The following is a 24,491-nucleotide window of genomic DNA, read 5'->3' as shown; positions in this document are numbered from 1 at the left end:
GTATGTATGTTCTGTTGGCCGACTCCTCCGCCTATTTATGAATACCTTCCCTTTGAGAATGGATGAAAGAAAATAGATAAAAGGAAATGGTAGAAGAAATCATTATTGGATCATATTTACTGGGTATTAGATGTGGCAAAAACTATATCCAAGAGGGATAGATAAAGTGCTTAGATGGCTCGATTCGACTGCCGATCAGGCTTGTCCTCAGGGTGTCTGCGGGTGATAATAATCCATTTTACATCAATATGAGCACATTCTCCTTACCTCTCTAATCATTGCAGAAACACTCCAAAAAGACAATTGTCATTTGTATGAGCTGAGCGCGTCCAAAGGAGACGTTTACGTAATGAATTTGGGGGGAAAAGTAATTTACCAGCGACTGCTAAGGTGACTTAAAAGCTAAATTATTAAAATGGGCATAATCAGTCAGCGCAGCAGACAGCTCATGCCTGACGGTGCCATGACAGTGAACCCCAGAAGACGGCACCCACCTCTTTCAACAAAGGCGAGCGGCGTGGGCACTTCGGTGATGACAGGCGGACAGGAAAAGAATGGCTGGAAGGCACCGAGAAACGTCCCTCTGACTTCTCAGCGGTGTTACGGCATTCATCGCCGCTGGAGATCCTAAATGAACACCAATCAAAAGAAAACCCAGGCCCACACAGCGAGCTTGAACCCTCATCTGCCCACAGCATGAGACCTCAGAGAAGTGGGTGGCCATTTCTCATTAAAAAAAAAAATATATATGAAAGGCATGTAGTGTTACTTAAATAGACCTGTGCTAAAAGTGTGATAGCCACTTTACCCGGTCCTCATCGACATTTCTGACTCCAACCTGCTGTGTAAAAAAGGCTTATGATTTAACAGGATCCATGTCACAGAAGACAGAGGGAGGAGGAGAGTGCATCCTCACACAACCCACCGGTATCTCACCACCAGTTTCCCAGGGGTCAGTGGGCCACATTGCTAAAGGAGGCAGTATTTTTACAACAAAGTCTACCTTGCCCAAAATAGAAACACAGTCGAATGCCACATACTGTACAAATGTGTGTCTACTCACTGCACCGTTTTTTTTTTTGTTTTTTTTCATTTACTCTCTACGCTAGTGGGGGAGCAAGACGATTAAAGAGACAATCATAACTTAGGGAAACAAGAAATAGCGGTGACAAAAACTCTGAGTACAACAATAGTGGCTGAGGTGACAGGTGACGATTTAGAAGTGGTTTGATTATATCTTGCACTAAAAAAAGGAAAAGAAGAGGAAAAGGGAGACGTTATGTTTATCCATTAAGTCAAACCAGGAGACAAGATGGAGAGTTTATCACAGAATTAGTTTTCATGGCAAGTACACTGCCCGATTAACATATTCAGCTTCAGATATGTTACCTGTAAGACATAAGTATATGTCATGCTCTAGGTTTCTGTGAACAAACAAATAGGAGCTACTGAATGTACAAGGAGTGAGATTAAAACTTCTAAATGTTTCTTAAAGATTCAGAAATCATTTATCAAACTCATCTGTATTAAATATCCTTTGTTGCACTGGCTGATTTCAGAGTATGATACCTTCAAATGTCAGTTGTGATTTAGGCCTGCACATACAGTACCAACTGAACCAAGGCTGTTAGCATATACTGTAACATAAGAAACAATGAGCTCAGCTCTGTACTCAAATTTCATGCTCTGATGTTAGGTCCTCAGAAATAAAGTGATGACAGAAAAAAATGGATGACAGAGAGATGTGCATTAAATATTTCAGTTATGAATGATTGTGGCATACCATTCTTCATGAGCTATAATAAGGAATAGCTGATCACTTATTTGTTGCAGATGTATCTGACTTGAGGAGGATCCCTCTGGAATCAGCATATTGTTGAAGAGATGAATTGAATTATTTAGATGCTTGTAGGCTCAGCACCCGCTACAAAGCCATGTCGTTATTGACTAGAAACAAAAACATTTTCTGCAGAAGAAACTGTGCTTATCAATCCCCAAAATGATAAACTAAGTGAAAGTCTAAAGCATATTTTCATATACAGAAGTAGACAGTAACATAAATTATACATACTACCAAACAGAATTACAACTGAAAATGTAAAGACTATTTTAAAGTGATGTTGAACTTTTCAAACAATTCAGCAGCATGACTAGTTTTTTTTATATATCACCAGAATCTGCTTTGTTCGTGTTCGTTTATGTGCTAGAAGTGTGATTTTCAGACCTGTTTCGCCATACAATGGCAGTGAATGGACAGGGAAAAAACCACAATTCTCAAATTGCTTCTACCGGAGCAACAGATAACGAAGAATCACAGATTTTGGGGTTATATCATGGCCAAGAAGCTACACAACCCAAGGTAGTTCAACATCACTTTAAGGCAATTTTCCTAAATTTGAGAGTAGAGAGAGGAAGGAATGATGAGAGAGGGAAACAACATTTGACCCAGGTTGAGAGCTGAATTTGCAACATAGCATGCAGGTAACAGTGACATGGTTTCCGCCTCTTGGAGCACACCTGCCAAATGGAAAGTTTGGAGAAACTACTAAAAAAAAAACAACCTTGTAACATAAACTAGACTACAGCATAGCTAATACATAGCTAACCCTTACTAGGCTGTTATGTACCTTGGCTTTAAAGGGGAATATCACTGAATTTCAATATTCAAAGAAATTCTTCCAATGCCTAAGGTCCTTTATTCATTTTCCATACCTGCTTATTCCTATGCAGGGTCACAGGGGCGTTGCAGCCTATCCCAGCATGCATTGGGCAGAAGGCATGGAAACACCCTGGACAGATCACCAGTCCATCACAGACAGACAAACACACTCACACTCACGTTTACACCTATGTGCAGTTCAGAGTGTCTTTGGACTGTGGGAGGAAACCCACGCTAACACAGGGAGAAGATGCAAACTCCACACAGAAAGGACCAGGACCAAGATTTGAACCAAGTTATTAATGTATTACTGAACACTATACCGCCCACTAATTCCATTGTTACAATACCTTCCATTTGCAGGAGCAAGTCTTTAACCACTTTTCAGGGGAAATAAAATAAATAATTGAGTAGGTAAATGAATAACAAATTATTGAACAAATAAAGTTCAGAGTTAGAAAATTAAAAATGGGTAAAAAGCAACACAGAAAGATAATTAAGTTTGAAAACAGGCCCATAGGAAGGCTTGCCAATTACATCAAAGGCTTTTTGAGGGCAGTTTTTCAAACGGTGAGATTTGGGGCACTTCTGCTAAGAATCCCCAAATGTCAATTTCCCCCTTTATTGTCAGTGGAGCAGCTTCAGGCAGTACATTGTTGTTGCCACAGGCCATATGAATACCATATGTGATTTTTTTTCAACTACATCTTTATTCAACAAAAAAAATGAAAATGTCGCTCTGTACAGTAGGCCTACACAGAATTTCCATTTGGGTATTGGATTGGGTCTCCTGATTTTAAAAACTGAGACAACTTGTCTTTTGCCATTTCAACAGATTTGTGAGCTGGGTAACCTCTGCATCAACATCAGTCTGGTGCAACATAAACAAACAGGTGAATATTGGAATATTGTAATTTGTCCTCTACCTCAACCCTTAACACCCCAGTCTATAACTGCATGAGGCCCCATTTGAAACACTATTACCACACTACTGGCTTTGTTTATGGTTTTTCACTTATTGGATTGAACACATTTGTTCACTTTTTAAAATGACTGCCTCAGCATTTGATTCAAGGACTGGCAGTATATAACTGAATGTGTATTTTGAAAAAGGTTTGTTTACATTACTATATACTTGTAAACACTGAGCTTAAGCTAACCTGAATTCTGAAATATTAAAAGATATGGTACCTGTAGGTATGAAATTATATGCATGAATGATATGAACCTGAGATATGAAAAGCGTAGTTTCCACACATTAACCAGAGTCAGCTTCTTAATGTGATACTCTCTAACCATTAAGCCACCCTGCTGCCTAAACATAGTCGATTATACGAAATTAAAGAATCTATGTGAATATACATAAGCTTTAAATGGCAAAAAATATTCTGAATTTTAATGATATGGCATGTATACACAATTGGTTTCTTCTTCTGCATGATGATGGACTGGAAAAAGGGTCAGGTGTCATGCATCTAAAGCATGTTTATATGTAAAGCGAAACAAACACACTGCATGGCCACGAGTATGCCGACGGTTCACCTGCATTAATAGCCTGCCCACTCACTCTCGCACACCCACCTCTCCTGATCTGAAACGTAACCTCTGCTCATAAACCTACCATGCATTAATCCAGGAGGGAAAGTAGCCGGTGATAATGGTAGAACATGAGACCCTATCTTAACCATGAGACCCGTGTTTTATCACCGCTGTGAAGTTCCCAGCTGACTCTTAAGCCACGCTCGGGGGCACGCTGCCAGAGGCACTTTATCCTAACGAGTGAAGAACAAGAGAAGGTCTGATTCCTGCAGAAAGCCCGGACTTTCACTTAAGTCTGAGCAAAAGAGTTTTCCTAGAATACGATTCCCAACGTGGAAAATACTTATGAGTGATCTGGTGGATTTGATGGAAGCGCTTAGGAAAATGTCAACGTTCAGTGCCATATTATTGACATTAAAAACTCAAATGAATAATTAATAATGTTTGTGGGCAGCTAATGGAGTAACATACGCCAGACCCACCTATAATCCCTTCACCTGGCTCTTCAAGCTGGTACACTGCCCACAGTACACCTATGAGGTAATTGATTATTTTTTAACTGCTGCATTATACTGTGTATAATTATCAGCAACATCACACTTTTCAATATTTTGTCCTTTCAGATTGGATCTTGGCTTAGCTTGTCCATCATGACGCAAACAGTACCGGGTAAGTCATCGAAACTTTTACGACACAGTAGTAGGCTACACACACACACACATACACACATAGAGAAATTGATCAAACTGACATTGCTGTTCCCTCTACACTAGTTGCAGTGTTTGCAGCATTAGTGACTACACAGATGGGCCAGGAGGAGACATGGCACACACCTTCGCCAGGTGAAGGACAGCAGAAACTTCTGGAGGACTGCAGTCATCCCTTTCCTCATCTGACCGACTGCCACACACAGAAAGACCTCACAATCAAAAGCAAACAGCAGGTGAATTTGCACCCGTAGCAGAAAATGTAAAATCCATATACATTAAATTCCACAATTCACACTGAAAAAATGGAGAAGACATTTTAATGGATCAGTTAAGGTTTGATACTGTAATACTCCGGGGAAGAGCAGGAAAATCGGTATTGGAAAGGTTAAGGATTGCAGAGTGCTGAGACAATTCTTAATGAATTATTGGTGAAGGGGCGCAGTCTAGTCTAAAACAAAACAGTGCCACATTTTGTGATAATGAAATGGAATTGAGAAATTAATTGGTTTGACGTGTGGCGTACCTACCTTTTGATTTTGTCAGAAAATGTGAAATGAATAAAAGGAAAGCAGAAGAAAACAGTAAGATAAATCAAACTAAATGAGCCTGTGTGAGAGTTTGACAAGAAAATGAATTCATTCTTAGGCATCTGGCAGACAAAGTGTTCCTTCCCCTTCGAGAAAGGCCCACTCCACTAAATATGAGATGGACTGTCTCACCCATTGTGGATGCAATTTGTAGTCTGGCTTCCCATGGTTTCTGTTAAAGGGGCTCAGATTTGAGAGACTCAACAAAGATGAGCCCACAACCAAAAGCTGAGACTAATAGCGTGACTGAAGTGGTGGAAGACATGAAAGAGAGAAAGAAAGAACAAGACAATCAAATAGCATGCAGAATGTAGGAAGTTGAGCAAGTCACTCAAAGAGACTTTTAAACAGGGACCCAGTGAATCGCTGAACAAATACAGCAATGTACAAACATTAAACTCTGAGTCACATGACAATTTGTGCAAATGTTTAATCACTGGTCTTGGTATAAAGCAATATTCAGTACAAATAGGATTCATTATTCTTTGCAATGAACAAGATAGTAATGTGAGGACTTTGCGCAGCATACAAATTATGTCAAGCTCCGAAAGTAAACCACAAAGCCTGCAAGGGGCAAATTGAGGAGTTATTTACATTCTGAGGACAGAGCTAAGTACCAAGTAATGTAAGCTGCATAACAAAAGAGCTTTTGGATTTCATTGTTAGCACGCCAACTATCTGTGTTCTCTCTCACTGTAGTCATACACAGATATACAGTGTAATGACTGTCGAAAACAAACAATAAGAATGTAGGTATAAATATGTATCTCTTCACATTTGCATGTACAACATTCCTGAGTGAGATATTGTCATGACGACACAAGCTATCCAGTACATGCAGTATTTACTTGTATAACATAACAGCCTACACTTGTGTCATTATATTGCAAATAAGGCACTTTGATATGTGTCTAATTGACTTTATAGAGTAACCTAAGCAAGATCCCATGTATGTTTTGAACAGTTCAACTTCAGCTTACACTTTCCTTCATATACCTTCCATATAATGTCACCAGTCGTTACTCAAAAGGTGTTGACCTTTGACACCAGAGTTAAGTGCTACATCTTATGGCATTTGTGTTGAGGAAAGATTCTTATATTAGCTTACTGGGCTGCTTGATTTGAGATCACTAAACACTTAACCAACCAACATTTGTTTTCAGTAGTGAGCCCAATATCTTACCTGATCACACCCATTTCAAGTCAACAATCACTCCACACCAAAATTCGGTGTGAAAATACATGTTTCCAGGATTTTTTTCTTTTGCAAAGTGATAAAACATACAATCATTATGACTCATGCCAAATTTAAACAATGAGTAAAAATGTAAAATCTAATCAAAGTTCAAGCGTGAGGTATACCAAGTGTTGTGTGTGTTGTGATGCTTTTGAGGCGGATCGTTTGGCCCTTAAACCTTCTCTGCTTCTTGCGAGCTTCTCAGAGACCGCATTGACAGCTCATCTGAGGTGTCCACCGGGTTTTGGTAAGCCTGAGAGTCCTCGTCATGCTGGTGCCTCGCAAAGTTCACAAAGACCTGGAGTACGAAAGGGGGAGAGAAAAGATGGTACTTGTCAACTTAAATTAAACATAATACATACAGAAGGGCCTTTGGATTCCTTGGCTAACCATCTTGATTCTGCTCTGCACCACCCACTCTCCAAAACACACAGAGATAGTGGTGCTGACAACAGGGTGGATGGGAATGAGTTGCCAGACAAGGGCTGTGAAGCATCAAGTAAAAGAGTCTGGCCTCACACAGTGAATGTCAGTTTGACATCTTTGACCAGCTGAGAAAGACAATAAAACAATCATTCTGCTCTCTGTGATGCCCCATTTAATGTCAGAGGAAATCAATCCTAAAATGTTCATAAAAAGCGCTTGTGTATTTCACTGTGTTGTAAACATCACTGTACTCCAGACGTTTTATTCTCGTATTGTTTGCCATCTGATGTGGGGAAAGCTAGGCAAAAAAAAAAAGAAAAGTTTTTATTCAACAAGAAAAGCAACAATGAGGATCAAATAAAATGATAAGAGCATTGCTTTTTCATTAAAAGATTTTCAGTGGCTGTGTGAATATAAAAGCATATGGGAAATACTAGTTTCTATTGGGAGTCCCAATGGAAAAAAAATCCAGACCAATTCCATCAGAAACTAGTCAAACTCTCTATATTCGGTCTTATACAGTGAACAAAAAAAAAAAAAACTTTAACTGAGAGGTTGTTATTATTCCCCGCCTTATCCATTAGCCAGTCCTATGAAGTAAATCTTTCTCAATTGTTAGACCATAAATTAAATGGGATGGAACATATAAACATATAGTAGACTTTCAGGCTTAGATGCATTTCTCTTTTATTTGTCTTTGGGAAGCCCAGATAATAAAGACATAGAGTAATAAAGATCTATCCTCCCATCCTCATCCCCATCCTCCCAGCCTTTCATGCTCTGTGACTGCTGTGTTTTTAATTAACCAGCTGAATTAAATCTATGGCCTTCTAACTTAGATAAAGCACAAAAGTCTTTCTAACAGAGGGAAATTCCATTTTTTGAACAAAGGGAGTGGTTTGCCAATTTCCCAAGATGTATTCACTGTGTCATACATTACATCTTTGGTTGTGAAAACATGGACAGGGAGGTGTGTGATATCTAAGATTAAAAAAAAAATCAATTTCAAATGTATTCCTCAACTTTTTGGTGAAAGCAAGAGTTTAGAAAGTGGTGCAACAGGCTATTTGTAGAGAAATCTGGGTTCAATAGTCCCATTCCCTTCAAAATGTCTAGCTGAAAAATAGTGATGCAATTTCCTCCAGTTATCAAACGGCAGTTAGCTTCCCTTCAGTAACTATCAGATGGCAGATCATCACAACCAATATTCCCCAAATTTGACTTAGTCCACTCCAAGGTAGAATAACAAGCTTTGTATATTTCTAATTAAAAGCACAAGCTGAAACTTAAATCCCCTGAGTGTACAATATTAACCTCAATATATCATTCTCAAATTAATTTTGATACCATAGTGTAATGGCTGTAGAAAAATTAGGCCATTACTGTGAAAACTGTTTTATTCTTTTTCAGTTGTTTTCTGTGTTTACTCTTTGTCTCCCTGGATACGGTTTCCCACAAAATATGCAGGATTGACTTATGGCACAAAGGAGGGGCTTCAACCAAAACTGCCTCACAATACATAGTCCAGACGCTGTCCAGTCCCACAGCACCTAGCTAGGTGTGCAGCATCAACTGTTGCTGTAATTTAGGTTACTACAGTCATAATCAGCATAACCAGGGAGTCAAGAGAAGTTATTGTCAAGAAGAATAGAGCCACTCTACTATACCGCTACACTCCGGTAGGTTTGCTATATTCAGTTGACTGTTTGCAAAAATTTGTTTCCTTAGCATTGGATAAAAAGCATTGGGTATGCTTTTTGTCATGCATACATTAGCCACTGCAGTTGCAAACACACACACTGCGAAACTGTAACACTGGGCGAGCGAGCATCACTCGATATCAGGTGAGAAGTAGAGAAAGTGGCGAGTCATCTTTGTCACGGTGATGTAAAACAAAACCACTAAGGGACTCAAGGGGTCGCCAAACTCTTCAAGTTTCAAAACCTACTGGTAGCAGCTTTCTGCTAAAAAAACATAACTTTGTTAGCTCAACTATCATTTTACTTGAATTTGGGAACATATCTATGTACATGGACCAAGCAAGCAGCAGCAAGCTGGGAAGTGTCATCTTATGGAGTTGTTAGCTCGTTGCGGTTGTGGGGAAAAGCAGACCAGCAAGAGAATGCTTCTGTTTGTGTGATGTCAGGCCATCAGCCGTCTGTATCAAGGTCACAGTTGTCAAAGCATCTTATCGGGGGAGAAGAAGTAAGAGGATAAAAATGACAGTAGCAAAAAATACACTCCCCCACCCCTCCCTCTCGGCCTCTGACCCTGCCACTGGCTGATGCTGGCTTGATATGCTGAGGCACGTACAGCATTTCCTATGGATGGAAATATCTGGCCTTGGCGGCTGCACACACTTTGCAATACTGAGTCAAGACTACATAGCTTTGGATTAGGATTTATAAATACTGTTCCTATTTTATGTCTCTGGAAGAATCCGAATATTATTGATAGAGATTTATAAATGATACTGTATAGCTTCCACTGAGACGACCATGTTATACTCATCCCTTGCTTTACCAATGTTGTGATTTTCTCCATCATGTATACTTTGTGTGTTTAGCCAACCATCCATTCATAACCTGAACTTCATGCACCAGTGCTGCTGAGTGGCATTTCCTTAATAACAGATGGATACAGGCATTAATTACATTATAGAGGGTGCATTTGGGTGTTTATTAGATGCCCGTTGAGGCAGAACAGAGGAGGGGAAGGACGTTGAATCGACCAATTAACCTCTGCTGTGTATCATGGAGTCCCTGCAGAATGAACAAGGGCTGTTTTTAAATACATACCTTCCCCATGTCCATGCTCAGCCATGTTCACACATGTTGTCATGTCTTTCAAAGGTTCTTCAGAAGTGGAAGATCTCACTTCTCTTCGTCTGTTACTTTAGTTTAGTTCAGTAGAGTGAAGATTTGAGAGAAACTGACGGGGCTCCTACAACAGCCTCCCCATTTACCAATAAAAAAAATCAATGACATTAAAAAAAAAGATTTGATGTATATATGAATATATTTTTAAACTATTAAATGAGGAATAAGTAAGGTTTTTACTGCCCCATTGCATAAAATGCCTCTAATAAATCTGCAGGGGATTGATAGTGTTGTTGATCAATAGCAATGACTCAACAGTTACTTTGCCAGGTGCTGAGATTTCTGGCTTTCAAAACTCACTTTCTGGCCTGTACTCTACCTTTTGGAACAAAAGCTCCTCCCACTGCAGTTTCAAGACCCCCCCCGCCACACACACACACTCACATTTTCAACAGCTCAGCGATGGGGAACAGTGCTATGAGTGACCAGCATCGCAGGACATTACTGCTACTAAAGTTAAAAAGCCTCGTTCTCAAGCCAAAAAAGCAAATGACAAAGCCTTATTATTATTACTACAGTATTTGGCATCGTGATATATCACCTCTACACTAGACGTTTCTGATGGATCTCTGCTCTAATTACAAAGCCTAGTTTACTTCTCTGTATTGTGACAGTATAACTATACTCAAGGGGGTGAGAGGGGTGGAGCTGGTCCCATAGAAGTCATATATTACTTAACATTCCTTTAGTAATGATAGCAATACTAATAAATCATGAAGATAACGAAACTAAAAGGTTGACAAGATACATACAAGAATTCACTGTGGTGGTAGTAAATTAAATACACCTAAATATTGGTTATTCCTTTTGATTTGTGGAATAGTAGTGACAAGGTTGAATTAATGTACTGAATCTATAACATTCTCCACAAACAAAGCAATGCAAATACTTCACATTCCTGCCACACAGTCCCTCAGAATGACAGTTTAGAAAGTCACATTGTCCTTTCAAATGCTCCCTCTGCACTGTCCCAGCCATCAGCATTAACGGCCGAGCTGCAGGCTACAAGGATCAATATTAATTGTAGTGCAAGCCGGGTCTTATACTATAGGTCAAGGCTTTTCTCTATAAATCACCAGCTGAGAGGTGACTGTCTGGGTCTTCGCAGGTTCTCCAGTCATCCCCTCTGTGTTTTAACGCTCTGACCTCCTGCTCTAAGTATGATTTATTTACTGCCTGTGATCTGGTAAATATTGACCATTGCACAATTTGGGACAAGTTGCCTTTTAATAAAAAAGTAAAAATAGAAATAATGCAAGATAAGGGCTAGTACTGTGGCCTCAATTTTCACACACACGAGCACACATCTCTTTTTCTGTCTCTCTTTCTGACATGGCAAGACCAAATTTATCTAGTCCATGAATGAATAAGATATTTGATCATCACATTGCAACAGCTACCACAGAGAAACAATTTTGGCTTGATTACTGACTTGACGCCCAAGTCAGCTAGAACATGTGAAAATCATCAGTCATTGGGTGAGAAATTTGTTTCGCTTCACTGGAGATCTGTGAAGCAGAATCAGGGTTCTGCTGAAAACCCGCTGACATCCATAGGAGAAACCACATGTGACTATACAGTATATTACTATATATTAAAGCCAAACATGAAGCGTTTCAAAGATTTTTTTCCAGTCGCTGTGGGAGAATTAACCCCTAAAGAGCATATTTCACTGAAGTAACGGTTTTAGCTATTGCTGAACTGTGGGTTTTCCATAAGGGGAAAATTTAGATATTGAAATGTTTAACACTCACACACACACACACACACACACACACACACACACACACACATATTATCATCATTTGGATTTAAAATAAGACAAAGAAAACTACAGTTTTTGCAGTTGGGTTCACATACTCTGTTTTACCACAATACAGATGAATGCACAGACAAGCACACATGAATGCACAGACATGCACTCAGTCACTCATACACACACACACACACACACACACACACACACCCTTCCACCTATCTCTGTCTGGAGAATAAGTGGTAGATTTTTATCCAAGGAGAGGCTCTTTTCTCCCCATGGAGGAGTGGACCAATGACCTTTCCAGACCCCTCAGAGGGTGTCCTCACCTCTCACCCGGTCATCTGCTGCTGAGCTAATGGTGTGCTTGTGGGACCAGGCACACTCAGACTCACCTCAGAGGGCCTGATTGCATCAGGTCCCCAGGGCCATTTGGAAAACACAAGGTGATGCCAGTCCACAACATGCAGGGCTCAGTTTATCTCACCAACCAGGGGTTCTAGCCAGTGCATTTAGGCTGGAATATAAAAAAAACCCCATTGGCTCGGGGAGTTACGTATAAAAGGTCTTGGTCTAGATTGTGGATCGATACCGGGACCCGGCTGCTGAACTATCTCGGCTACACATATGCAGTGTAAGCCTCATTGGTCAGTCAGACAGCAGCCTAAATGAGAGAAGATCTTTACTGTGTAGGCACCAATAATTCATTAAATCTTATCCTGGACTGTGCAGACTTTTGTAACTGTGAGCACTAAAAAAGCTGAATGCATTGATTGAGGACCTAATGATCTCTTAAATTGAGCTGGAGAAAAATATGGGCCAAGTTCTGGTCTCCCTAAATGAAGTCAGAAGTCAAATCAGGAGATAAATGGTCCAGCTTTTGCAACAAGCTGAGAGTGCCACAGCCTATTGTTTTCCTATCAAGCATTACTGCAGAAATTACTGCACAACCCCACATCTGTCTTACAACACAGAACAACTTAACAAACGGGATCCCAGGGGCATCCGGAATTGAAAATTGAAAATATCACATATGGATCAAGGGAAATATGTCATCAACTAGTCTGTGTCTTTGAAATGGAACAAACTTTCGGAAATTATGAGTTAGACTGACTCATTCCATTTTCACATTTCAGATTAGCAATAACCAAGGGAAACCAGAAACAAAATGTTGATGTTTTCATGTCAACATTTGCCCTGTGTTTAACAGCTCAGGCTGTGCTTGGATTTTTGTTTTTGCTCCTTTGCTCCTTCTGCTGTGTTTTAGTATGGGATTTTACTTAGATTTAGGCACATAGGTTTTTTTTTTATAACAAATGAAATCAAAACACTTTTGTTTGTTCATTCAATTTCCTCACCTAAGTGAGGAATCAAAAATTAAATGCTTCATGGTTCAGACACAAAGTAGCACAAACGAATGTAAGGCTCAGTAGGTTCATGGGAAAAAGTGCTAGTGCTAATCCAATCTGAAGGCCTTACCTGGTCCAGAGTGGTCTGGGACACGGAGTAGTCCTCCACACCTAGCCTCTGCTGATGGCTGGTGAACTGGCTGAAGATGCTGGCCAAAGCCCCTTCTGTGTATGGGAGCTGATATTGCAGTGTGTTGTGGTGCTTCTCCTTTAGGATGCTGCCTGGGAAGGACTGCTGGACGAAGTCTTCCACCGGCACCAAGGCGGGAGGAGACCCGCCAACCCTCACAATCACTGTGTAGCCATCACCAAACCTGGAACAGGGATCCACAGTTCAGCATCAAGTGCATAAAAAAAGATGTGAAAGCAAGTATGCATACATGGTCACATGTACACACACTCACACACACAGAGACAGGATTTGTAGAAAAGACAAGTTGTATGAAGTTAGTGCGTTTCTGTGGCCATGAGTGATACAACAATCAATCCTGCACTTCAACTTCCTGCACTTCTTATATATATTTATATATACAGTATATATATAAATATATAAGAACAAGCAAAATGCATTACATTAAAAGAATCAAATCAAGTAAAAATAGAAAGATAAGAATATGCAAATGAATAGACAAAGTGAATTGCATTAAAAGAACACAATCAAATTAAACGGTTAAAATGAGTTTGAAAAGATGAGTTTTTAGCAGTTGCTTGAACATGCTTACAGAGCCCGCCTCTCTAATATTCTGTGGCAGGGTGTTCCACAGTTTAGGAGCATGGTTAAAAAAGGCTGCATCCCCAATCTTCTTTTGAGTGGGGTTTTGTACTTCTAACAAACCAGCTGTAGAAGACCTGAGGGCTCTTGAATGAATATAGAGCAGCAGGGATTCTGTAATGTAGGCCGGTCCTAAGCCATTAAGAGCTTTGTATACAAGTAAAAAGAGGTTAAGATCGATTCTAAAGGACACTGGGAGCCAGTGCAATGTAACTAAAACCGGAGTGATATGCGCTCACTTCCTTGTTTTTGAAGATGCATCCTCATTTTTGCTTCTCAGAGTACTTTGTTACCATTTCCCCCTTGTTCATCTTCGTCAAAGTGCTCACTGCTGGCTACCTATATAATGCACTTCTAATTTGTCCTCTCTGGTATGTGGTCATGGCATAGTGTCAGCATGAGCTTGCATAACAGGGCGCTGTATTGGAGGGAAGAGAGAAGAGGGGGGGAAGCAAATGAGAAAGGGAGGAGAATGTATAATTGGTCTTAATTTCCCCAGCCACCTTACGGTTCCCGGGTGCGGTGAGCTGGAGGAGCAGGTGAGTCACAAAGCATACGAGAGCAAGAGCAGCGTGACTCCACCGGCACAAGAAACTTGCTAGCTGCTGCCCAAATAAAATCTCCTCCAGTCCCCTCTTCCCTCTCTCCTTTTCCCTCATCTCCCACTTGCGATGATTTACTGCAAATTTGAACTGTGCTACAAATGTCCAGGATGCAGCGCATTATTACTAGAACATCATGATTTCACATATAATTCCATAATGTTAAGATAACTAGGACAAGCGGAATAAGTATCTACAAGCATCATGAGGTGTCCTAAGTAACTGCAGAATCATTATTATGTGAGCATGAAAACTGTCTCTTCTTACAAAATTGTGCAAAACAAAAAAATATTCTGTGACAATCAGCACATTAATTACTTGCAGTATATGATGAGTGGTTCTTATCAAGTGCAGGGCTTGCTTTCTGGCTGGAAAGTTACTCTCACTGAACAGCCAAAGAGTTTTTAAAAATGTGTCAGTGTACCCAACTGACATAACTGTACAACATGAACCATATCCTGGACATAAAGTACTATTGTCAGTGCTGAAATGGGCCATAGCTAAGCTCTCAAGCTAATTAGCATTCTGCATCTTCCTGGTTGTATGCTACGTCTAGTGAGCACCAAATAAGACTGCCTTGCCTTGTTATTTTGTCGTTAGCACTCTTATGACCCGTTGTTTTCTGCCTAATTAATTCCCTAATGTTAGATTTACTCATGGAAATGTTCATTGTGGGCCAGTACAGAGCTACATGCAAGGAGAGTCAGAGGCTCCCATAGTAGCAATTAGAGATATGGTGAATAAACTGCAGGCCTCCACTATCCCATAGGGAGTGAGAGAGGAAGTGAAGCTCAAGCTGGTGCTGAGAAGCAGAATGAATGGGCCCCATGGGTGCCAAAGTCCCTTTAGTTACAAGACGACTGCTTGAAGTTGAGGAGCCACAGCGCCTCAATAGAGTCCAAATTCAGTTACTCTGCATAATTTGTGTGAGTGTGCTTTGTCACAGATAGTATTTGGAGATGCCTGCTTAGTACTCATTCCCATGCCACGACAGAGGCCGCGGTTGTCTTCCCAATGTGACTTTTATTTTCCCGATCATGCCAGGACGCATTAACGGGCAGGTCTGAACACTCCCCAGTCGTATTTTTTCTTGCGTTATGCTCCGATGAGCCACACCACATCTTTAAGTGGCATGACCATGACCTCTGTCTCCTGGCTAATTCCTGCCACAAGAAATTCCCAACTGGTACTGGCAAAAGATAGAGAAGAGCAAGTCATGGAGTTCTGCTGACACCAGAGGATTATACACAAACTTGGCTGCAATGCCAAAGAAAAATAAAACATCTCAAAACAACATACAGGAATGTAAAGGATGTATGCAATAAGAGCAGCAACGACCCGACTGTTTGCCCATTTTATGCTGAAATGGACCGGGTGCTTGGCGACTATTCTACTACTAAATGAAAGATTGACGTGGGCAGTATCCCCAGTAGGGAGGATAAAGGTGGGGAAGCGGCTGGAGAACAAGCTACTGCTAGAAGCCAAGATAAAGAAGGTGAGAACTGTTAGGTTAATACGTTTACTAGCTTGGGTACCAAAGAGGCTTGTTATGTTGGGGTGTATGCATGGGTATATTGCTGGCGTTCACTAGCAAATAAAATGTAACATATTTGATGCCCCAACACTCGCTACAGACAATAAATCAACAGAAAATTCTCTAGACATCTGTAGTTTTGCATGTGGCAAAGCACCTTGGTGATGGCACAGGTAGCTAGCCTAACTAGCTAAAGTTATCTAATGTTAATTCATCTTCAACTAAAACAGATTGGTTTTGTTGTTGGATATGCTCTGCAGACTGTGGTCCCATCTGCTTGTTTTTTCCACAATGTCCTACCCTTCCACAACCAAGCCTATATGAGGATCTGATGATTGTGCCTCTACTGCCCATTCATACAGTAGCAAAACATCAACAGTCACTGCAAGAATTTATGGGGCTCACTTTAACTGCAACAAATACAAAGTTATCATGTTAACTATTTACATTTATTTACCATCCATGTCCAGTCAGCATGATCACAAACCATATGCACTGTTGGCTGATGCAGACTGTCAGTGCATGTCTCGCAGGAAAGGGGTCTGCACATGTACAGTATTATGGAGTACACAGCATGCTTACACAGTTATGGGTACCTGTATGTATTAACATATAGGCACTTCACCTCCAACAGCACTGGAGCTGTCCAAAGGCAAACTCAACACTGACACTGAGTCCTTCTCAACCTTGCCTTGAAATAATGCTATCAATCTGTCAGACGTCTATTGTCTTTATAAGACTTCATCAACCATGAGTGCAGAGGATAAGCAGAATCACTCAGGATCATCAGTGGCACAGGGGTCCCATCAATGACTAGTACCCTGGCATAACACAAAACAAATAGTGTGACACAACAGTAGCATTGCTTTGTCCTTGTTTGTAAAGCTGATTTCATTAACATTCGAGCTTTGGGATTGTTATCTTAATAATAGACAATATGTGAGTATATCATTCATATTAGCTTATGAAAATGGGCATATAAGGACTATAATGAGCAATGAAATTATAGGACTTGTGCTTTCACAAGGCCCATGGGCTACTTGGTTAATTTGCTATATTCATAAGTACATTTTCGTTATGTAAGGCCCTTTAATATCCTTAAATGGATTTTAAAGCATTTGTGGTTTCTAGTGTGAAGCAAAAGTATAATGACAATAAATAACTGGACATTACAGTTAAACACTTGGAAATATTAAGCAATGGAGAAAGATCACTGTGCTGTGCATGCTTGAAGACCCTGGAGGTGTGCAAAACAGCATGGACACTGCTGGGCTAAATGATATTGACGTTAGTAAAGTTGTCATGGGACAACATGGGACGACATGGGAGATCACACAAGTTTGTTTTTTTGTGCTTTAAAACCAGAATAGTGGGGCAAATAGTGGTGTATTAATAAGACCAGGCCTGTTGTATAGTCTTGGCTTTTTAAGGCAATGTGGAGACTGGCAACCTTCAACAGCATTGGGGTTTTGCAAATGGGACACAATTGTGAATAATTGGGCTTCTCACACATCATCTTGAAAAGTACTCACCAGCTATATGGGTGTTATTCTTAGCAGGAGAGGTGGTCAACCACAGCCTGTAACACCCATGAATGCAAGCCCTTCCTGTTGTAGAAAATTCCTGGCATCTTCATTTGGGGAGACGATGGTTGTATGTGAGCTATCAGCAGTTCCGGCACACGGAGGTAGTCCTTTCTCTTCAAATCATGGAGCCATTCTCTCTTGGGGAATCAAACGTAACGCTTCTGCCACCTCGTGAACTACCATTCGTACCGAGGTTTTGCTTAAACCAAACAAATGGGCCACTGCTCAGTAGCATGAGCCTGTGGCAAACTACCACAGTGTCATAGCAACTCTTTTGCTCACAGACACAAATGCCCGCAGGTGGGTGTGCTGGCTGCAGTAGATGGTCATGTAGCTGGGAACAGACAAGCTTAAAAGTGTTCTTCCACATACAAAACTTCTGTAGCCACTGCATATCGGACAAGACCCAGTGGCATAACTCACCAGTGCTGGCTGAGTTCTCGGGCCCACATTACCCGATGCACAACCGTCACTGAGGGACACGATGCCTCCGTAAAGCACCCATCCCCTCTCCTCTCTCCTCAACAATGCAAGCCTGCTGCAGGCCCAACTATTACTACCGCAAATGTGAATAAATAACAACTTACACACAGTGAGGGAATGAGAGAAGGGAGGGTGACTTTAATATCGCGTGGAAACATAAAATCCGATCTCAGATGCAAGCACAGATTTCACATTCAAGTGTCAGGTTTGGACGCATGAATGCGCCCTGGGCTGTGTTCCAATCTGGTGTATCCGATTGCAAATGCTGCATTGAAAAGACAAATGTAACCACATCCGCAGTATGGGACACATCTTATATTAGGTATGGCCACAATTCTATGATGCCTTTTATAAAATGCAACTGACTACCCAGTCTGTAAGCAGACACCACTTCCATGACATCACAACCATCCCCAGACATCAAGCTCAATTCATCATCCAATCAAGACTATGACGATAATCCCCTCCTGTTTACTGTGGCTGCCGGCTCAGGAATTGTGCTTTATCCAAGGACTGCCAAGCTCAGCCAAGATGCAAAAACATTTTACAAAAATCCAATAACGCCAGGAAGCATTGTGGCGAAAGGGTTTGGGGCGTACATGGGTAATGAAATGCTGCTTGTCAGTGACGGTAAAAGGGCTTATCAATTAGCTTCCTCTCATTCTCTCTCCCCGTCTACCTTATATTTCTTTTTTCAATCTTTCTGCCACTACACAGTGGCTTCAGGCAGCACAGTGGGAGGCATATCTTTCTTTCATATTCATCATTTTTATTCTGCCTCTTTGTATTCGCGACAAAACAAGCTCTTTCATCTTTGATACAGTCTGTCTCGAACTACTCAAACAAACTCTGGCTGTGAAAGTTGGGGAAACGCTTGGATATCTTTGAATAGAGCCTGCCCTGTATGGGATAATTGCATGCTTGTAACAATTCATTAACCTTCCACTTTTGACAGGTGCCTGATAAACTAAAGCACGATCATTGCATCTTGAGGTTATATACGCCTTAGAGCAAAAAATAAATGGACTAGGTTTAGAGTCATGATTGCATCACGTCATCATCGCAACTAATCCTTTCACAACATTTTACAGTAGAGATATGATACGGCAAATCAGCACAGCATGGGCTATCATCCTTGTCCTCAAGCGGTGCAGCCACTGCTACAGTATGTCATCTCTGCAGCTCTCTCCTCCTCATTTTCATTATTCTGCCTCAATCGTCTCCTCTACCCTGGTCTGCTCGAGAGTCCTTCTTCCATGTAATTTAAAACAAACAACAGCCAGACATAGATAAGGGCATGACAGGCAGAAAATAATGCTGCTGCCTGCCTTCCTTCATCTGAGGGAGTCTAGAAAGGTCACCCTCGCCACTGCCAAACCCTGTATTTGTGTCCGGAGGGGGGGGGGGGCGTGGCGGACGCGGGGCACAAGGTCACATTGTGGCTCGGGCGGTCAGACGCTTTGATCGGGCCGGAAGTCATCCAGAATACTTCCTCAGGTCGCTAGAGGGGTAGCCAACAGGGTTCTGGCCAGGGACGCCACAGGCAATGTGAGCGCAGAGTGGGAGGGATGATAGATAGATGAATGGATGGGTGGGTGGATGGATGGATGGGTGGGTGGGTGGGTGCATGGAGTGTTGCATGTTTTATTCAATGTGCAATGTGTGTGCAGAAATAAACAGTTGCACAATGTAGGGAGGTGCTCAAAATGCCATTGAATTAAAATGCACTCTATCACAATTATGATGTTAATATATAACAAGTGAAAACTAGCTACGTTCTGGTTAGGTGCTTGCCAACTTGCAAATTAGCTTAAGCTGTAAATGTTATGATATGTGGCATCAGACTATTTCTTCAAAATGTTCTGTCCCAATTCAAATAAACCTTTTGGACCTTTTTGCAACACCACTTATTTGGACGACAAAGGGTTTGGAGTATAAAGATGTTATTTGACATTTGTTTACATTCTTGGATAACATCATGACTGCTGATTGACCAGATTGATGGGTTGGACATAGAGAACAACAAAATGTATTGATAATCTCACCCATTATATTGCAACTGAAAGATAATGATTATTATAATTATGTTTAATAAAAATTGTGTGGATATGTGATAATAAATATTGTGCTTGAGTAGCTGTGTAGGTCAATCATTATAAATCAAATATAATAAATTGTGCACATTACATGAGACGATTGAGTTTGTACCAAGTTTGACTACTACTATTTTGCATTACATATACTATTTTATTTAGAATTCTGTGCTATTTTCTCGGTGAGTAGTTATTTATTGTATGCATTGTGATCGCTGTGGTCCATTAAGATTTTGTGGGATAGGGCCAGCTTATTTCATGATGTTGCATTTTATTATTTTATTTATATTTTTCTTGTAACATTGGAAAGTTTGTTGAAAGTAGTTATTTTATTTTTTTTAAACTTATTCATGTTTTTTCAGTAAGTAAGCAGCTTTTTGACCACTATATGTCCTATAAAGGTTACTACCACAGGCTTTTGAAACATGCACAGTTCAACAAGGACCTAATAAAAACCCTACAGTCACTAATTAACTTCAGCAGATCTATAGAGATCTACATGTAGATGCTTGCCTTGCTGCTACTCTCAAGTGTAGACATGTATTTTCTGGAAATGGTAGCTTGCAGATATGTACGTGTACAGAGCACCATCTGTGTCTGTCAGTGTCCTAGCATTATTAATTACAGCTACATCGCTGATGCACTGTAAACTGTAAAGAGCATTATTTCCCCATCCATCTCAGCCAATGACACCCGCTTAAAAGCCTTAAACTATTTAGTTAACAGCACACCTTCAGTGTTGACGCTGACTGAGCGGGAAGGAGTTTATTGGACTTCTCAACGTCAACTTCAAGGGATTGATCCAAACTTTTAGACGCTACTCTTGTAAAAACTCTCCTGCACCCACACCACATTACCTTAATGCATTAAAGGCACTTTACCCCCCACTTTTATATTGCGCCGTACTTTAAGCAAGGAGAAAATAAGATTGAGGCTGTAGTGTGTACTTACTGCTGGTACTCTATGAGCCGGGATATGAATGATATCAATCAGTGAAAAATCCTGCATCGGCTAGTGTGCGTCCTTCCTAACTGACAAGATTATAGGGGGAGCTTTGAAGCTGCTTTTATTGGTTCCTCCACTTCATTTGGGTTTACTTAGCACCTGGGAGCTTTCATGCCAGCGCACTGCTATACTAAAGGACTATTTACAGCCACTTGTTCTTTTTTTTTTTTACTTGTTTATTTTTTCCCTTCCTCACCAGACTTTCATAAATTCCTAGCAGAGTGATTGATTTGAAGTGCCCAATATCAGGACAGGTAAGGAGGATGTTTTAACAGCCAAAACAGTCATGAAGGAAGATAATGAAGGAGCGTCTTAAAATGGCCGCCCTACCGTCCTGCCTCAACGCTCAAATCACATTACGAGTCTCTTCCGTCTCTCTCGCACTCTCACTATCTCTCTGTGTGGTTTGAATGGGCTATTTTGGCTCATTTGGGGCTTGATTGATGTACAGAGGCAGGGTTGTTAAAGCAGCAGAAGGGCATCTCAGTAATAAAGACAGGGTCAGCACTGAACTAAAGGGGGCAGCACTAACAAGCACTTGGATGGCTGGGTTGGAAGCCTTGCCACCTGAGAGGAGCAGGGGGAGGAATAAATAAGGGTAATGTGGTGAGAGGTTTTTGGTGGAGAGGAGTGGAGAAGGAGGGTGGGTGGGGTGGGGTGGGGTGGGGTGGGGGTGGGGGGGTTAGTGGTGAGGAGAGAGGGATGTGGGAGGGTGAGCGTGTATTACATATGAGCAATGGGGGGTCAAAATGTGAGAGCTGCCCCCGTGGTGAGATTCTGCACTCCTTTCAGAGGTTTGTGATGAAAAAGAGATGGAGGGAAGGTGAGGCTGGGAGGGGACGGGGAAAGAAATCGCACCCCCAGCTTTGCAGGTCAGCCGCTACCGCCGCGTGACAATGACGTACACCAGCTGCCTCCGCCGCCATGCCTCCCGCCCACTTCTCGACCCCCGCCGCCTGATGGAACTCTTCCCAATCTCCAAACTGGCAACAGCTTGGGCGTTTGTGAGACACGGCATCGGCCCCTCCGGTCCCACATTGTGGACTCAGATGTGGAAACAAGTGCAAGAAATCTGACATTCTATGTTCCAGACTATAAAGCTATACTTAGTTTTACTATAGGTTTATAACTATACTAAACAAAATATACATGCAACATGTAAAGTTCTGGTCCCATGTTTCATGAGCTAAAATAAAATATCCCATAATTTTTCCACAAAAAGCTTCTTTCTCTAAAATCTTGAGAAGTTAGTGAGCATTTCTCCAATAATTTCTTTTAATTGAATGATTTTCTTTTATGAACTGTAACTAAGTGAAATCTATGAAATAGTTGCATTGTTGCAGAAAATTACAAAGGATTGATGAAGCTCACAGAGTAACTTTTAAATGATGGTGGATCAAACCTAAACCATCGGTGGGGTGGGATGGTGGGGGGGCAACATGGCAGCACAAACATGTGGTGGGATAGTGAGGAGAAAAGAAAACAGAGAAGACAGTCCTTAATTGCCTTTTCAGTCATTAACAGGGTCCCACACCTCATGAAACATTAATTACACCAAGCGCTGCCGAGATAGGGACGCTTAATTAGAAATTATTCACTGTGTGGCGAGAACTGAGCGATAGTATTTCAGCGCCATGTAAATTGTCCATGTGAGATCTAAAATAAGCACGGCAAAAATCTGTGTAGACGTCATGCTTATCTGGCTCCCTCTCACACGCTATCTTGTGAAGTGGGTGATTCCCTTTACCTGATAGCATGTCGAGTGAAGTAGGACATATGTTAACCTTCCTGTTCTCCTCCCTTGCTTCTTTTGTCTCCCCTCCCCCTTCCTTTGACGGTTTTTACCTATCCTATGGCTCCAGTGTGCTTCATAAATTATTTACACCACCCTGCTCTCACCCCCCCACGGACAGGATGTAATTGACACAGAGGATCTGTCAATTACCCTAACATCTGGGAGGGCCTGGCTGCTCCATCACTCTCCCTCTCTATCCCCTTCTCTTCTCAACTCTCTTGTCTTTTTCATCCCTGTGCCTATCTAGCATCTACCTGTTCTCTCCCCGCAGTGATCTAAAAGCCTCGCCAATGATATGACATTAGTGCCGTTGATGGGAAATACCCTTGACACCGTTGCCCCCTCCGTGCTGTTCCCGACCTTCCCCTAATCCCCCTGCACAACTTGAAAAATGGTCTGCTCCGCCCCTCATCCCAGGTGTATTGATCTTTCTCCCCAACCCCAGATTGCCACCCCATATTCCTGTCGCACAAGCACGTGTGTGTGTGTGTATGGAATGTCCTTCCTCTTGCAAGATCACACAATAGAGTGGTAATAATGTCACCAGACTGTACGTAACGTAATGGATCAGACTCGCTGTTACATGCAGGGCTTGGGGCATAAGTGTTGGCCTTGGGAAATGTCAGATGAATATCAGAGAGCATGCTCAAGTGCTAAGAGTTAAGGTCAGCGGGATATGGGAGATGGAGACCTAACAAAATGCATTAAGAGACATGTACAAAGGCTATTAAGGGTGTGCATTAGGACAGAGGTGTTGGAAATAGAATTTATGGGTCTGGAGAGAAACAAATGTGAGGAGGAGAGGTAATGGGAAAACAATTGGGACACTAAGCCTAAGTTTGACTTTTTGGCTGGTAACATTGTTTTAGCATGATTTAACCCGAGGGCCAGGAAATACCCACACTCAAAAGCTGGTCTGCACTGTTGCCTCATATTGATCTTTTCATGTGAAATCAATAATAAACTGTGGATGGGTTTATACTTAAAAAAAAAAAAAAAGACTAACTTTAGCTTAGTGTCCCAATACATACGCCTTTGACAGTGGGTTCATTAAGACAAGATACATGCTGGCGAGCAAAATTGGCCATCCATTCTGTCATGGAGACAGAGCTTTGAAAGGATACAGTGGATACAGTGACATTCCCTCTCATTATATGGTCTTTGAACAATTCAAAGAAGATAAAAATGCTGCTGCCTTTCTTTTTTAGAGAATAGCCATGGCATGTAATAGTCATAAAAACACAGTGGAGTTGACGTGGGGTTCCATATTGTGTAATATATTGAATTAGTGTTTGTTTACTTTGTATGTCTCCTATACGCTCCTTCTTAGTTAAGCATCACATCCAAGGGACTAGTATATCACAAGGTTCCCATGATAACTAACACATAGACCATATCTACCATGTTCAGATGTCCCCT

At 41.3% G+C, this 24,491-nt stretch overlaps 1 protein-coding gene across 1 annotated transcript in view; it reads right to left on the bottom strand.

The window, feature by feature from the left end:
* Positions 1 to 6,904: 6,904 nt before the first annotated feature.
* The window catches only part of LOC139657817 (phospholipid-transporting ATPase ABCA1), a 144,788-nt gene continuing 127,201 nt past the window's right edge, over positions 6,905 to 24,491 (bottom strand). Inside the window, exons 48-49 of the mRNA XM_071535745.1 lie at positions 13,273 to 13,516; positions 6,905 to 7,030 (exon numbers count right to left, since the gene is read on the bottom strand). Of these exons, the coding sequence (XP_071391846.1) occupies positions 6,905 to 7,030; positions 13,273 to 13,516 (370 nt within the window). The remainder of the gene's footprint in view (positions 7,031 to 13,272; positions 13,517 to 24,491) is intronic.

The sequence above is a fragment of the Centroberyx affinis genome, unplaced genomic scaffold (genome assembly GCF_046629955.1).
Source record: "Centroberyx affinis isolate AG114_WGS23_722 - 3 ecotype Tasmania unplaced genomic scaffold, CSIRO-AGI_Caff_v1 ptg002764l_1, whole genome shotgun sequence".
In the NCBI taxonomy this organism is placed as follows: domain Eukaryota; kingdom Metazoa; phylum Chordata; class Actinopteri; order Beryciformes; family Berycidae; genus Centroberyx; species Centroberyx affinis.
The sequence above is the reverse complement of the archived record's forward strand: the minus strand, read 5'-3'. Positions and strand labels throughout refer to the sequence as shown.